Source organism: Aquarana catesbeiana, linkage group LG01 (assembly GCF_042186555.1).
Source record: "Aquarana catesbeiana isolate 2022-GZ linkage group LG01, ASM4218655v1, whole genome shotgun sequence".
Classification (NCBI taxonomy): domain Eukaryota; kingdom Metazoa; phylum Chordata; class Amphibia; order Anura; family Ranidae; genus Aquarana; species Aquarana catesbeiana.
In genome coordinates this window covers 44,345,114-44,361,873 of record NC_133324.1, presented here as the reverse complement: position 1 = coordinate 44,361,873, position 16,760 = coordinate 44,345,114, and the positions used below count along the sequence as shown (strand labels likewise).

At 43.9% G+C, this 16,760-nt stretch overlaps 1 protein-coding gene across 1 annotated transcript in view; it reads left to right on the top strand.

Moving 5' to 3' along the window:
* Nucleotides 1-16,760, top strand: part of LOC141141960 (vomeronasal type-2 receptor 26-like) — a 152,701-nt gene that overhangs the window by 65,064 nt on the left and 70,877 nt on the right. The window contains exons 2-3 of the mRNA XM_073629215.1: nucleotides 1,758-2,049; nucleotides 5,959-6,735. Of these exons, the coding sequence (XP_073485316.1) occupies nucleotides 1,758-2,049; nucleotides 5,959-6,735 (1,069 nt within the window). The remainder of the gene's footprint in view (nucleotides 1-1,757; nucleotides 2,050-5,958; nucleotides 6,736-16,760) is intronic.

Genomic DNA, 16,760 nt, shown 5'->3' with positions numbered 1-16,760 from the left:
TCTGCATAGAAGTCTATGCAAGTCGCCTCAAGTCGCCCCCAAAGTAGTACAGGAACCTTTTTCTAAGTCGGAGCGACTTGCGTCGCTCCTATTAGAACGGTTCCGTAGCACAGAACGGGAGGCGACTTGTCAGGCGACTAGGTCGCCTGACACGTCGCCCCTATGTGAACCGAGCCTAAGAGGACATGTGGCTATGAGCTGAAGTTAGAATAAAGGAGCAGTAAAAATGTGAAAACTCCCTCCCCCAGGAAATGGCACCAGCTGAGGGTGACAACTTAAAAAAAATAGAAGATGTCTTCTTAGGAAGCAGAATATACAGGGCTATTCAGGGCTATGAGAATTGTTAGAGAATAAATATCATACACACATACTTGGAAAACCAAATTCAGGCAAATTTTTGGTTGTTTTGAGATGTATCCCAATCTCCATATGAAATAGTAATTCTGTTTTGTTTATTCGTTTTCTAACGAATTCCAAAATGATTATCATTCGGATTGGTCAAAAATGAATGACCGATTCAAATTCTGTGTGAAGAATAGCTGGTTGTTAAGCAGCGGGCTGGCAAGCCGCCCCCCCCCCCCCCCACCCTTAACAAACAATGATCAGCTGTTAGCAGGCTTTCCCACTGACAGCTGAAATGTAAACATAACAATGCTGGCAATACAAAAACATAAAAAAAATGGTGTGGAGGTCCCCCCAATCCATATCAGGACCTTCGGGTCTGGTATGGATTTTAAGGAGAACTCCATGCCAAAATGAAAAAGAAATTGGCGTGGGGTCCCCCCCAAATCCAGACCCTTATCTGAGCATGCAGCCCGGCAGCTCAGGAAAGGGGGGATGAGTGAGCATCCCCCCTCCTGAACCATACCAGGCCACATGCCCTCAACATGGGGGGGGGGTGCTTTGGGGCGGGGGGATCTTATCAATTATCTCGATTGACGATGGATCTACATCGGGGGGACATTGTTTTTTTTTTTAGATTTTTAATACACTGTCCACTGTTTTTATTTATTTTTGACACTTTTTTGGTGAATGAGTAGAGGTATAATGTACCCCATACTCATTCACCTGGGGGGTTGGGACTCCTTGTTAAAGGGGGCTTCCGGATTTGGGGGGTTTTAGGGGGAACTCACTTTTTTTTGTGTGGAAGCCCCCTTAAAACCTGTACCAGAATCAAGAGGTCTGGTATGTACAGTATATGGGTTCACTTTAATGCCTTCCCGCCTAGCCTATTGTAAAATGATGGTCGGATGGGAGCACTGTTGTTCTGGGAGGACGTCATATGTCAACCTCCCAGGATTGTGCCTCACCTTGCATTGTTCTCAAAGGCAGTACTCACCCACTCCCTTTTTTTTGCACCCTCTTGCCTATTAGAGCAGAAAATTTGCATTTTCAATTTAACTGGTTTCAATGAAGTTCACCGAACACCTGCTGAACTGAACATTGACAGTTTGGCTGATCACTGCCAGACCTATGCAGAATATACCAAAAGAGCCCACAAGTAGGTGTTCTGGATCTTTAAAGGCCACATGATTGGTTTAAACATTCAGTGGTGAGACTTTCATTTACAGACCTGCTTTGTGAAACTTAGCATTAACTCAACATTGTTTTTGCTGTTTTATTCATTCCCCAGAAAGGATTGGCCAAAAGCTTTTCCCTCTGTATTTAATGCTGATCACATGTATGAATATTTTTAAAACATTTGACATATCTGTATAGAAATTTTAATGTACTGTTTTGGAAAAATCTTTTTTTAGCCCATCTTTCATGTATTACAAAAACCTACTAGCTTTCCTTTACGCAATTGATAATATTAACCAGGATTCAGATATCTTACCCAATATCACTCTAGGCTTCCATGTATTCGATTCATGGTTGGAACCCAGGAAGGCTGTACAGAGTGTTCTGCAGATCTTATCTGGACCAAATGGGACATTTCCTAATTATTCCTATAAAGGACAAGGCAAGCTGGCTGGTGTTATTGGAGATCAATATTCAACCACTACAATCCCAATCGCCCAAATCCTTGGACTGTACAGATACACACAGGTGAGTGAAAAGTACTTGTATATTTGTAATAATATTAATGTAATAATAAGTCAACTGAGAAAACAATATACATTTTACAAAAACATGACAGTCTGTGAAAGTTAAAGTGTATATAAACTCGAACAATTAAAGTTTTTGTAAATGCAAAGTCAGTCAAACAAATGAAGACACACCTAGCACAATCGCTAAGGATTTTGTCCCATTTTCCATTATTAGGATTCATGCACACCAGGAGCTAAAAAAAAATGCTGGAAAAATACTGGATCAAAAAACGCTAAAGCAGGCTGTTTTAACAATTTTAAAAAATGGCGACAATGGGGACAAGGGCCTCTTCCCCACAACTCTAGCCGGTGATTGTTGGGGTCTGCGGGCGAGGGGCTTATCGGAATCTGGAAGCCCCCTTTAACAAGAGGGCCCCCAGATCCAGCCCCTACATGTGGATGAGTATGGGGTACATAGCACCCCTACTCATTCACCAATAAAAAAAGTGTTGTGTAAATAAAGACGGGAGGCAACTTTTGACAAGTGCGTTATTTAAAAAAATTGTACCCCGGAGTAGATCCAATGTCAATCATGATGAATGCCAGTTGACCCAAAATAAAAAAAAAAGGTCTGCACCCCATGGAGGCGCGGAATGACAGCTTCACCACCTCCCCCCACTAAATACATTAAAAGGTGGGGCCACCCGATTATGTCACTGGGTGACCCCACCCCTTGTGATGTCATCGGCCCAGCATGCCCCAGTTGATGATGTCACAAGGATGTGGGGTCATACGGTGACGTCACCAAAGCGCCTTGTCCTCATGTTGATGGGGACAAGGGCCTCTTCCCCACAACCCTGTCCAGTGATTGCCAGTGATTGTGGGGATCTGGGGGTGGGGGCTTATCAGAATCTGGAAGCCCCCTTTGACAAAGGGGCCCACAGACCCTGGTCCCCCCTATGTGAATAAGAATAGTACCCCTACTGATTCACCAAAAAAAGTGTTGTGTAAATAAACACAGGAGGCAATTTTTGACAAGCCCTTTATTAAAAAATAAAATAAACAAACTGTCCCCAGGAGTAGATCCAACATCAATCACGATGAATGCTGGCTGCTGACCCGAAAAAAAAAGCCTGCAGCCGACAATGGCTTCCAAAGACTGACAGCTCCACCACTAAATAAATGAAAAGGCAGGGCCACCCAATGTTATCACTGGGTGACTCCGCCCCATGTGATGCCATCTGCCCAGAATGCCCTGGGTTGATGACATCACCAGGGGGCAGGGCCATACAGTGACATCACTAAATCACCTTGTACTCATGTTGATGGGTACAAAGGGCCTCTTGCCCAAAACCCTGGCCAGTGGTTGTGGGGGTCTGCAGGCAGAGGGCTTATCAGAATCTTGAAGCCCCCTTCCACAAGGGGGCCCCCAGATCCTGTACCCCCATGGGTATATAGTAAAAAAAGATGTCAGAAGGGGGGCTATACAGTGACATCACCGGGTGCCCCTGCTCTTTAGTTTATTAGTGGTGGGAGGCGGATGAGCTGTCAGATGATGGGAGCCTTCATCACGTGAGGACTTATTTGGGGGGGGGGTCGGCGACCAGAGTTCATCGTCATTGATGATGGATCTACTCTAGGGGACATTGTGTTTATTTTTTAATAAAGGACTTACTTGTCATAAGGGGGCTGGATCTGGGGGCCCTCTTGTTAATGGGGCTACGAGATCCCGATAAGTCCCCCCCCACACACCCATAACCACTGGGCCAGGGCTGTGGGGAAAAGGTCCTTGTCCTCATCAACATGGAGACTAGGTGTTTTGCAGGGGAGCCCCCTACCCCAAAGCACCTTGCCATGTTGAGGGAATGTGGCCTGGTATGGTTCAGGAGGGAGGATGCTCGCCCACCCTCCTCCCCTTTCCTGGTCTGCCAAGCTGTATGCTTGGATAAGGGTTTGGTATGGATTCTGAGGGGATCCCACGCCGTTTTTTTTTCATTTTGGTGTGGGATTTCCCTTAAAATCCATACCACACCTGAAGTGCCTGGTATGGAACGGAAGGAGACTCTCGCTCTGTTTGTATTTTTTATTTTTTTATTGCTGCCATTGTTTTTTTACATTCAGCTGTCAGTGGGGAACACCAAAAACATAAAGTAGGCTTCAACTAGGCTTTAAGCAAAATTAATACAAAGCTGTGCTAGAGTTTGTAATTATGAAATTACATCTTTATGTATATATACTGAGAGAAATGTAGTTTATCTTTTGCTGACTTCTTTTTGAAAATGTGGGTAAACTGTTTTTTTCTGGGTAGCCAGAATTGGTGATCCAAAGCAAGCAGATAACAAGTAAAGCAAGGTTGATGTCGGCTCTCCTGATTTGCATAGTTTTTTTGGGTATGTATAATTTAGCCTGAGTAGGGACGCCTATCCCCTGCCAGCCTGCTGCAGACAAAGGTTACTGTTCTCTGTGTGAAAACAGTGGTCTCTCTGCAGAGGTCCAACATGTCCCCTGATAATACCAAACTATATTGTATAATACTTATGACCCTTGCTGATTGGAGAGCCACAGATCTGACTCAACCGGGGGCCTATCATGCCTCTGCAGGTAGACCACTGTTTCAACACAGAGAGCAACGATTCTTCTCTACAGCATGCTGGCAGGGGCCAGTTTTTCTACTCAGGCTCTGGCTGCATTCTACAGTATATAGAAATACATGTTTTGTTTTAATGCACCTGAAATGTATTTAGCTGATTTAATCTAAAAGATCATTTGTATTTTTAAATATTTGTACAGTGCAGTCTCTAATTATAATTTTAGCGCCAACTGGATATGAATGTAACTTTGAAATATAGTAACATTATAGTTAAAAGTCATGGCCGGTGCAAAGGATTGTTGTCTTCACAGGCTTTCTCCACCATCCTCCCCCTAACCCCTCTTCTCCACAATGCATACCCCATGTCCTCTGCTCTGACTATACCACAGTGGATGGTGTCAGTAGGGTAGTGGAAGGTGTCAGTCAGTAGAGAAATGGACAGTGTCAGTATGGCTGTGGACTTTGTCAGTAGGGCAGAGAACGGGGTCAGTAGAACAGTGGATGGTGTCAATAGGGCAGTGGACAGTATCAGTTGTTTTTACCTTTGTTATTTTTATTTTTTTTTTATTATTTTCTACAATTTTTTTATCAGCCCTTTAAGGAGCTTTGGTGAAATATCACAGTTCTAAACCCCTAATGTCTCATTTTTGAGACAGAGAAATTAGATTGAGGACACAGTCCTCAATCTCCATCACTGCAGCCTTAGCTACACAGAATGAATGAACAGGAAAAGCACACCCTCCCTGTTCATTCACAAACCAAAGCATAGTAAACACAGTTATAAATGAACACAGTAAGTGATCAGTCCTGATCACTCACTGTTTTCATTCAGAAAGGGTAGGGGCCAGTAAATTATGAATTTACCAGCCCCTTCCCTGTTTTACATCCTGAAGCAATCCTGTGCCGCAGCTGGTGGGAGAAGAGGTGAAGCCGGCAGCGCTGTGGGAGGGGGTACCAGGGGAGCACATACAGTAAGTGGCCCAGGGTAGCAGAAGGAAGTAGAACCTGGATAGGAGGAGTGGGAGGGGAAGCATATACTGGAACAGATCCCCTGTATTTTCCTCCAGCAGCCACAGAATGCCGACGGGAGGGAAAGGAGGAGAAGCAGTCTTTCAGAGGCTGCAGGAGGAAAATACAGGGATCTGTTCCAGTGAATGTTAAAGTGTAAAACCTAATGTGAAAAGAAGGCCTCACGGTCCCCTAGAGCATAGGCAGTGTCACCATTGCGACCATCAAAGCTCCACCAGCGCCACTTCCCATTTTGATGCCCTAAAGCGGCTGTCTAAGCAGCCTTATGTTGGTGCCAGCCCTGTTAATAGTTATTCCTCCTCCTTTCAGGTCAGCAATGGAGCCACCGATTACTCATTAAGTGACAGACTCCTTTACCCGCATGTATTCAGGACCGTTCAGAATGATTATGTCTATTATTTAGCAATTGCCAAACTAGTGAAACATTTTGGCTGGAATTGGGTTGGAATACTTTTTTCAGACAATGATACCGGAGAGAATGAAGCGCAAATTCTGAAGAGAAATTTGGCTTCCCAGGAGATTTGTGTGGCTTTTGAAAAAAGAATGACTATGGATACAATGGATCAGTGGACAGACACACTTAGTAAAGTGCATTGTAAAGTTTTAATACTTTGTGGTTCCTTCACAAGCAATGCTCGGAGATACCTTAATAGATACTCTCAATTCAATAGAAACAATATGATTATACTTCCCACAGGCTGGACTTCAGGTGATCTCAAGACCGCATACTTTCGGACAAATGTTAAAACCTCTTTGTCTTTACAGTTGAATGATCCGCAAATTCTTAATGATGACAGTCCGTTTGATGACAATCTATTGTCAAGACATTCAGAAATTGAACAGCTGATGGATGAACTGATTATTAATTTTTACAATATAACATCAACTCAAAATGGGAAAAATATTTATTTCCAAAAAATTACTATTTTTAGTCAGAATTTCATAAGACTCCTTTTTCCAAAAATTAAAGCAAGTATGCTTTGCGAAGAATCTCTACGAGTGTATATTGCAGTAGAAGCTATGGCTGAAGCTATACATTTTTTCAACAAGTTTAATCACAGTTTTAATATTAACAGATTTAAGCAGGTAAAATAGTATAGTGCAATAGTCTGTAAATTATTTTTTAGAATTTTTTTTGTATAGAAACGTAAGAAGGTACTTTGACCAAACATTGTGGGTTTGTTATAATTATTCTACAGGATTTATATAGCGCCAACTGTTTGCACAGTGCTTTACAAAATAAAGGTAAACAGTACAGTTACAATATAATTCAATGCAAGAGGGTTAGGAGGGCCTTGCTCATGGGAGCTCACAATCTAAAAAGAACTGCAAATGATACAAAAGGTAATAAATGTATTGGATGAGCTAATGAGAAAATAAAAGTATAGATTTTAGGTGGTGGCAGGATAGGCTTCCCTGAACAGATGAGTTTTCAGGGATTGTCTGAAGGCGGACAGAGCAGGAGATAGCCAGACAGATTGCATTAGAATGTTTCAAAGGATGAAAGAGTCTCTGAAGTAGTCTTGGAAGAGAACATAGGAGAAGGAGTTGAGGGAGCTAGAGAGCAGGAGGTCTTGCGGGAGCGGAGAGGATGGTTTGAATGATATTTGGAGATGAGGTTGTTGATGTAGCTCCTCAGGGCAGGGCTCTTGTTAGTAGTAAGAATTTTAGTTGTTAGATGAGCGAAAGCCAGTGGAGAAATTGGCAAAAAGGCTTGGTGGTTAATGAGCTGATGGTTAGGTGCATACATCTAGCAGCAGCACTATAGCTGGGATAACCTGTGTAGTGGTAGGCCAATGAGGGGGGAGGTGTTATAGTCAAGGTGAGGGATACTAAGAGAGTTTATTTGCATGTTGGTGGTGTCATTGGCAAGAAGGAGTGCATTTTGGAGATATTATGGAGATTAAGGTAGCAAGATTTGGACAGTGATTGGTTGTGGAATAAAAAGGAGAGGTCAGAGTCCAGGATTGCACCTAGCGTGCTGACATGAGGGAATAGACTAATAATTGTGTCATTTATCTTGAAGGAAAAGTTTGGGGAGGGGACATGGTCGAAGGAAATATATGTTTTTTTCAACTTTTAGCATCTGACCACATCTGAGGGCTGCAAAGGGAATTGGTTCTGAGACTTCCCTCTGCCAGACTTTGCGATCTCATGTCTGAACAGGGAAAATGTATCATTTACATCATATTTTACTAAGTGCAGAGCCCACTTTGGCCACTGTCTGAATAGTAGCTTCACTGAGGGCCCCAACAAAACAAACTGTATTTTCTTAGCAGAAGAATTAAGTTGGACATACACCAGAGCAGGAATAGGCTTAACTTTGAGCTGTGAGTGACCCTGTCAGCACCTTGACAAAAATCTACTGAAACATCAAAAAAGGTGAATGGCCAATTGTACATGCATAGATCTCTCTACACTGAATCTATACTGCTGGTTATTGAATTCAGACAGCCACAGCACACACGGCTGTCGATTATAGTAGCTGTCATTTTATATTCATCCATCCATGCTGTTTAGAGTGTAAATCTGTGCATGTATACAGAAAATAAATGATTAGAGCATCCCAGATGACATCAGTTTCCAGAATGTGGTCTTTAGGTCTAACATAGAGGCTTTTATGCTCCAGTTCTGACTGGTGAACATGTAGGACCCTCGCAAACATACACATTTTAAACATTAAAGCATACGCTCAAGAATTTGCGCAAGCAACACATTGTTCACTATTAGAGACATGCATTCTTGTTATCTTGGAACAATTTATCAGCTTGACAGACCTCTAGATTTCCAAATCCCTTATTGTAGAACAAGAAGATTAACTTGCTCCATGATCCACGTAAAAGGTTTTCTAAGAACATTTTACACATTAAAGTATACACTTAAGAATTTGAACAAGCAACACATTGGGGTTGATTTACTAAAACTGGAGAGTGTAAAATCTGGTGCAGCTGTGCATGGTAGCCAATCAGTTTCTAAGCACAGCTTCTTTAATTAAGCTTTGACAAAAAAAAATTGGAAGCTGGTGGGTTTCTATGCAGAGCTGCCAGATTTTGCTCTCTCCAATTTTGGTAAACCAAACCCATTGCTCACTATAAGACCCCATTCACACAGGGGCAACACGACTTGCAGGTCGCCTCAGCGAGGCGACCTGCAAACGACTGCCCGGGCGACTTTCAAAACGACTTCTGTATAGAAGTCTATGCAAGTCGCCCCAAGTCGCCCTCGAAGTCGTACAGGAACCTTTTTCTAAGTCGGAGCGACTTGCGTCGCTCCCCTTAGAACGGTTCCATAGCACAGAACGGGAGGCGACTTGTCAGGCGACTAGGTCGCCTGACAAGTCGTCCCTGTGTGAATGGGCTCTAAGAGACCTCTCATTTTTAAAATCCCTTATTGCAGAACAAGAAGATTAACTGTTTCCATGTTACAAACAAAACGCGTTCTAAGAATCTAGAGAAGAACCATCTGTTCTAAGCTCTAACATTACCTTTTGAGCATTGTAATGTTATTTAATCATTAGCAAAATACATAGAATTATACTTCTTTATCAGAACTTTTGAGGTAGATAGATCTGCTCATGTATTCACACATATCATACAGTGCCTTGAAAAAGTATTTATACCCCTTGAAATTTACCACATCATTTATCATGTTACAACCAAAAACTTAAATGTATTCTATTGGGATTTTATGCGATAGACCAATACAAAGTGGCACATAATTGTGAAGTGGAAGCAAAATCATAAATGGTTTTCAATTTTTTTTACAAATATGTGAAAAGTGTGTCGTGCATTTGTATTCAGCCCCCTTTACTCTGATACCCCTAACTAAAATCCAGTGGAACCAATTGCCTTTAAGAGTCACCTAATTAGTAATAGAATCCACCTGTGTGTAAGTTAATCTCAGTATAAATACAGATGTTCTGTGAAGACCTCAGAGGTTTGTTAGAGAACCTTAGTGAACAAATAGCATTGTGAAGGCCAAGGAACACACCAGCCAGGTCAGGAATAAAGTTGTGGAGAAGTTTAAAGCAGGGTTAGGTTATAAAAAAAAAACAAGCTTTCAACATCTCACGGATCACTGTTCAAACTATCATCCAAAAAATGGAAAGAGTAGGGCACAACTGCAAACCTACCAAGACATGGCCGTCCACCTAAACTGACAGGTCGGGCAAGGAGAGCATTAATCAGAGAAGCAGCCAAGAGGCCCATGGTACCTCAGGTGGGAGAATCTGTCCACAGGACAACTATTAGTCGTGCACTCCACAAATCTGGCCTTTATGGAAAAGTGGCAAGAAGAAAGCCATTGTTGAAAGAAAGCCATAAGAAGTCCCGTTTCTAGTTTGCGAGAAGCCATGTGGGAGACACAGCAAACACGTGGAAGAAGGTGATCTGGTCAAATGAGACCAAAATTTTACTTTTTGGCCTAAACGTAAAACCTTTTATCATTTTCCATCCACTTCACAATTATGTGCCACTGTGTGTTGGTCTATCACATAACATCCCAATAAAATACATTTACGTTTTTGGTTGTAACATGACAAAAATTTCAAGGTTTATGAAAACTTTTTCAAGGCACTGTAAGTTTTTTCTATATTTTAATATTTTACTTAGAAATCAATGTTTAGGAATCATTTATGGAGCCGTCACTAAACCTTATCTTTGTACAGTACATACATGACTACCAAGGTAACCAGTGTAACTGTGCTTCAACCCTATCCTTAATTTGTGTATAAATCAGGGTAATGTGAAATTAAACTAAAATTATACACCCACGGCCTTTATTAGGTACACCTGTTCAATTGCTTGGTAACACAAATTGCCAATTAGCCAATCACATGGCAGCAACTCAATGCATTTAGGCATTTAGACGTGGTGAAGATGACTTGCTGAAGTTAAAACCGAGCATCAGAATGGGGAAGAAAGGGGATTTAAGTGAGTTTGAATGTGACATGGTTGTTGGTGGCAGGTCTGAGTATTTCAAAAACTGCTGATCTACTAGGAGTTTCATGCACAATCATCTCTCAGGTTTACAGAGAATGGCCCAAAAAAGAGAAAATATCCAGTGAGCAGGAGTTGTGTAGAGGAAAATTCCTTGTTGATGTCAGAGGAGAATAAGGATGAGCTTCGCATTCGAGTGGAACCCATGTTCGACTTGAACATCGGCTGTTCGATCGTTTGCCGAATTGCGAATGCTATGGGCCGTTCGTGCCAAATTCGTGTGGCGCGTCACGGCCCATAATTTACTGCGGCATCGCAGTGCATTGCTGGCTGATGATTGGCCAAGCATGCACTATGGCCCGCATGCTTGGCCAATCACAGCGCCGTCAGTAGAGAGAGAGCTGTAATTGGCCAAAGTCAGGGTGGCTTTGGCCAATTATGGCTCAGGGGGTTTAGAACACGCCCCACACTATATAAGGCCGCCTGCACGGCGGCCCTGTGTAGTGTGTTCCAGCGTGCTTAGATAGACAGGGAGACAGTGTCATTTCATTTGAGTTAGTTAGATTAGGCAGGACAGTCAGTGAGTTAGCTGCACTTACAGTGTATTGTGTATATATATATATATATATATATATATATATATATATATATATATATATATATATATATATATACACACTGTATTCAGTTTAGCTAGATCCGTTCCTGTTATCTTCCTACTGACAGGCAGGCTTGTCTTGTTACAGTATTTACAGCTACCTGAAGAAAATTGCTGGTGTTCTTTTGATCCTATTAGTACCACAGTCAGGCAGCTAGACTATTTAGAGTTATGCCCCGTACACAGGGTTGGACTTTGTTCGGACATTCCGACAACAAAATCCTAGGATTTTTTCCGACAGATGTTGGCTCAAACTTGTCTTGCATACACACGGTCACACAAAGTTGTTGGAAAATCCGATTGTTCGGAACGCGGTGACGTAAAACACATACGTCGGGACTATAAACGGGCAGTGGCCAATAGCTTTCATCTCTTTATTTATTCTGAGCATGCGTGGCACTTTGTCCGTCGGATTTGTGTACACACGATCGGAATTTCCCACAACGGATTTTGTTGTCGGAAAATTGTATATCCTGCTCTCAAACTTTGTGTGTCGGAAAATCCGATGTAAAATGTTTGATGGAGCCCACACACAGTCGGAATTTCCGACAACAAGGTCCTATCACACATTTTCCGTTGGTAAAGCCGACCGTGTGTACGGGGCATTAGTGTAGTGTGTCCACCTCACAGTGTTCAGTTAAAGCTACAAGTTAGTTTAGTGTGACCTCTGCACAGTGTTCAGCTAAAACTACAAGTTAGTGTAGTGCGATCTCTGCACAGTGTTCTGCTAAAATTACAAGTTAGTGTAGTGCCTCCTCTGAACAGTGTTCAGCTAAAACTACAAGTTATACCCCGTACACACGGTCGGATTTTCCGACGGAAAATGTGGGATAGGACCTTGTTGTCAGAAATTCCGACCATGTGTGGGCTCCATCACACATTTTCCATCGGATTTTCCGACACACAAAGTTTGAGAGCAGGATATAAAATTTTCCGACAACAAAATCCATTGTCGGAAATTCCGATCGTGTGTACACAAATCCGACGGACAAAGTGCCACGCATGCTCAGAATAAAGAGATGAAAGCTATTGGCCACTGCCCCGTTTATAGTCCCGACGTATGTGTTTTACGTCACCGCGTTCAGAACAATCGGATTTTCCTACAACTTTGTGTGACTGTGTGTATGCAAGACAAGTTTGAGCCAACATCCGTCGGAAAAAATCCTAGGATTTTGTTGTTGGAATGTCCGAACAAAGTCCGACCGTGTGTACGGGGCATGAGTGTAGTGCGACCTCTGCACAGTGTTCAGCTGAAGCTACAAGTTAGTGTAGTGCGTCCTCCTCACAGTGTTCAGATAAAACTACAAGTTAGTGTAGTTTCGTCCTCTGAACAGTGTTCAGCTAAAACTACAAGTTAGTGTAATGCGTCCTCCTCACAGTGTTCAGCTAAAGCTACAAGTTAGTTTAGTGTGACCTCTGCACAGTGTTCAGCTAAAGCTACAAGTTAGGGTAGTGCGTCCTCCTCACCGTGTAAAGCTAAAGCTACAAGTTAGTTTAGTGTGACCTCTGCACAGTGTTCAGCTAAAGCTACAAGTTAGGGTAGTGCGTCCTCCTCACAGTGTTCAGCTAAAGCTACAAGTTGGTTTAGTTTGACCTCTGCACAGTGTTCAGCTAAAGCTACAAGTTAGGGTAGTGCGTCCTCCTCACAGTGTTCAGCTAAAGCTACAAATTGGTGTAGTGCGTCCTCCTCACAGTGTGCAGCTAAAACTACAAGTTAGTGTAGTGCAACCTCTGCACAGTGTTCAGCTAAAGCTACAAGTTAGTGTAGTGCGTCCTCCTCGCAGTGTTCAGATAAAACTACAAGTTAGTGTGGTGCGACCTCTGCGCAGTGTTCAGCTAAAGCTACCTGTCGAAGGTTGGTGGTGTTTTCCTGATCTTATCACTACCGCAGGCAGCTAAATAAGCTACAAGTTAGTTTTTTGCGAGCTCTGCACAGTGTTCACCTAAAGCTACCTGTCGAAGGTTGGTGGTGTTTTCCTGATCCTATCACTACCGCAGGCAGCTAAATAAGCTACAAGTTAGTTTTTTGCGAGCTCTGCACAGTGTTCACCTAAAGCTACCTGTCGAAGGTTAGTGGTGTTTTCCTGATCCTATCACTACCGCAAGCAGCTAAATAAGCTACAAGTTAGTTTTTTGCGAGCTCTGCACAGTGTTCAGCTACGCAAAGTGCCACGCATGCTCAGAATTAGGGATGAGCCGAACACCCCCCTGTTCGGTTCGCACCAGAACATGCGAACAGGAAAAAAGTTCGCTCGAACACGCGAACACCGTTAAAGTCTATGGGACACGAACATGAATAATCAAAAGTGCTAATTTTAAAGGCTTATATGCAAGTTATTGTCATAAAAAGTGTTTGGGGACCTGGGTCCTGCCCCAGGGGACATGGATCAATGCAAAAAAAAGTTTTAAAAACGGACGTTTTTTCAGGAGCAGTGATTTTAATAATGCTTAAAGTCAAACAATAAAAGTGTAATATCCCTTTAAATTTCGTACCTGGGGGGTGTCTATAGTATGCCTGTAAAGGGGCGCATGTTTCCCGTGTTTAGAACAGTCTGACAGCAAAATGACATTTGGAAGGAAAAAACACATTTAAAACTACCCGCGGCTATTGCATTGCCGACAATACACATAGAAGTTCATTGATAAAAACGGCATGGGAATTCCCCCCAGGGAAACCCCGAACCAAAATTAAAAAAAAAAAAAATGACGTGGGGGGGTCCCCCTAAATTCCATACCAGGCCCTTCAGGTCTGGTATGGATATTAAGGGGAACCCCGGCCAAAATTTAAAAAAAAAATGACGTGGGGTTCCCCCTAAATTCCATACCAGACCCTTCAGGTCTGGTATGGATTTTAAGGGGAACCCCGCGCCAAAAAAAAAAAAAAAACGGCGTGGGGTTCCCCCAAAAATCCATACCAGACCCTTATCCGAGCACGCAACCTGGCAGGCCGCAGGAAAAGAGGGGGGGACGAGAGTGCGCCCCCCCCCCTCCTGAACCGTACCAGGCCACATGCCCTCAACATTGGGAGGGTGCTTTGGGGTAGCCCCCCAAAACACCTTGTCCCCATGTTGATGAGGACAAGGGCCTCATCCCCACAACCGTGGCCGGTGGTTGTGGGGGTCTGCGGGCGGGGGGCTTATCGGAATCTTCTCCGCGGCGTCTTCTATCTTCTTCTCCTCGGGCCACTCCGCACCCATGGCATGAGGGGAGGCTCCCGCTCTTCTCTTCATCTTCTTCTTCATCCTCTTCTCTTCTTCATCTTCTTCATCTTCTTCATCTTCATCTTCTCTTCTTTTCTTCTCCGGGCCGCTCCGCATCCATGCATGAAGGGAGGCTCCCGCTGTGTGACGGCGTCTCCTCGTCTGACGGTTCTTAAATAACGGGGGTCGGGGCCACCCGGTGACCCCGCCCCCCTCTGACGCACGGTGACTTGACGGGACTTCCCTGTGACGTCACGGGGAATGCCACAGGGAAGTCCCGTCACGTCCCGTGCGTCAGAGGGGGGCGGGGTCACCGGGTGGCCCCGCCCCCCGTTATTTAAGAACCGTCAGACGAGGAGATGCCGTCACACAGCGGGAGCCTCCCTCCATGCATGGATGCGGAGCGGCCCGCAGAAGAAAAGAAGAGAAGATGAAGATGAAGAAGATGAAGAAGAGAAGAGGATGAAGAAGAAGATGAAGAGAAGAGCGGGAGCCTCCCCTCATGCCATGGGTGCGGAGCGGCCCGAGGAGAAGAAGATAGAAGACGCCGCGGAGAAGATGCTGGACGAGAACGCCGGAGGAAGAACCAGAAGAGCCAGAAGAACCAGAAGAAGAAGAAGATGAAGGAAGATAGAAGAAGCATTTAAATAAAGGAATTGTCAAAAACTGTCTCTTGTCATTTTTAACTATTTTGACAGTTTTTTAGTGAAATGGTAGGGGTAAGTACCCCCTTACCATTTCACACAGGGGGGGGGGCCGGGATCTGGGGGTCCCCTTGTTAAAGGGGGCTTCCAGATTCCGATAAGCCCCCCGCCCGCAGACCCCCACAACCACCGGCCACGGTTGTGGGCATGAGGCCCTTGTCCTCATCAACATGGGGACAAGGTGTTTTGGGGGGCTACCCCAAAGCACCCTCCCAATGTTGAGGGCATGTGGCCTGGTACGGTTCAGGAGGGGGGGGGGGGCCGCACTCTCGTCCCCCCCTCTTTTCCTGCGGCCTGCCAGGTTGCGTGCTCGGATAAGGGTCTGGTATGGATTTGTGGGGGAACCCCACGCCGTTTTTTTTTTTTTTTTGGCGCAGGGTTCCCCTTAAAATCCATACCAGACCTGAAGGGTCTGGTATGGAATTTAGGGGGAACCCCACGTCATTTTTTTTTTTAAATTTTGGCCGGGGTTCCCCTTAATATCCATACCAGACCTGAAGGGCCTGGTATGGAATTTAGGGGGACCCCCCACGTCATTTTTTTTTTTTTTTAATTTTGGTTCGGGGTTTCCCTGGGGGGAATTCCCATGCCGTTTTTATCAATGAACTTCTATGTGTATTGTCGGCAATGCAATAGCCGCGGGTAGTTTTAAATGTGTTTTTTCCTTCCAAATGTCATTTTGCTGTCAGACTGTTCTAAACACAGGAAACATGCGCCCCTTTACAGGCATACTATAGACACCCCCCAGGTACGAAATTTAAAGGGATATTACACTTTTATTGTTTGACTTTAAGCATTATTAAAATCACTGCTCCTGAAAAAACGTCCGTTTTTAAAACTTTTTTTTGCATTGATACATGTCCCCTGGGGCAGGACCCGGGTCCCCAAACACTTTTTATGACAATAACTTGCATATAAGCCTTTAAAATTAGCACTTTTGATTTCTCCCATAGACTTTTAAAGGGTGTTCCGCAGCATTCGAATTTGCCGCGAACACCCCAAATTGTTCGGTGTTCGGCGAACTTGCGAACAGCTAATGTTCGAGTCGAACATGAGTTCGACTCGAACTCGAAGCTCATCCCTACTCAGAATAAATAAAGAGATGAAAGCTATTGGCCACTGCCCCGTTTATAGTCCCAACGTACGTGTTTTACGTCACCGCGTTCAGAATGATCGGATTTTCCTACAACTTTGTGTGACCGTGTGTATGCAAGACAGGTTTGAGCCAACATCCGTCGGAAAAAATCCTAGGATTTTTTTGTTGGAATGTCTGAACAAAGTCCGACCATGTGTACGGGGCATGAGTGTAGTGCGACCTCTGCACAGTGTTCAGCTAAAGCTACAAGTTAGTGTAGTGTGACCTCTGCACAGTGTTCGGCTAAAGCTACAAGTTAGTGTAGTGCGTCCTCCTCACAGTGTTCAGATAAAGCTACAAGTTGGTGTAGTGCGTCCTCCTCACAGTGTTCAGCTAAAACTACAAGTTAGTGTAGTGCAACCTCTGCACAGTGTTCAGCTAAAGCTACAAGTTAGTGTAGTGCGTTCTCCTCACAGTGTTCAGCTAAAACTACACGTTAGTGTAGTGCGACCTCTGCACAGTGTTCAGCTAAAGCTA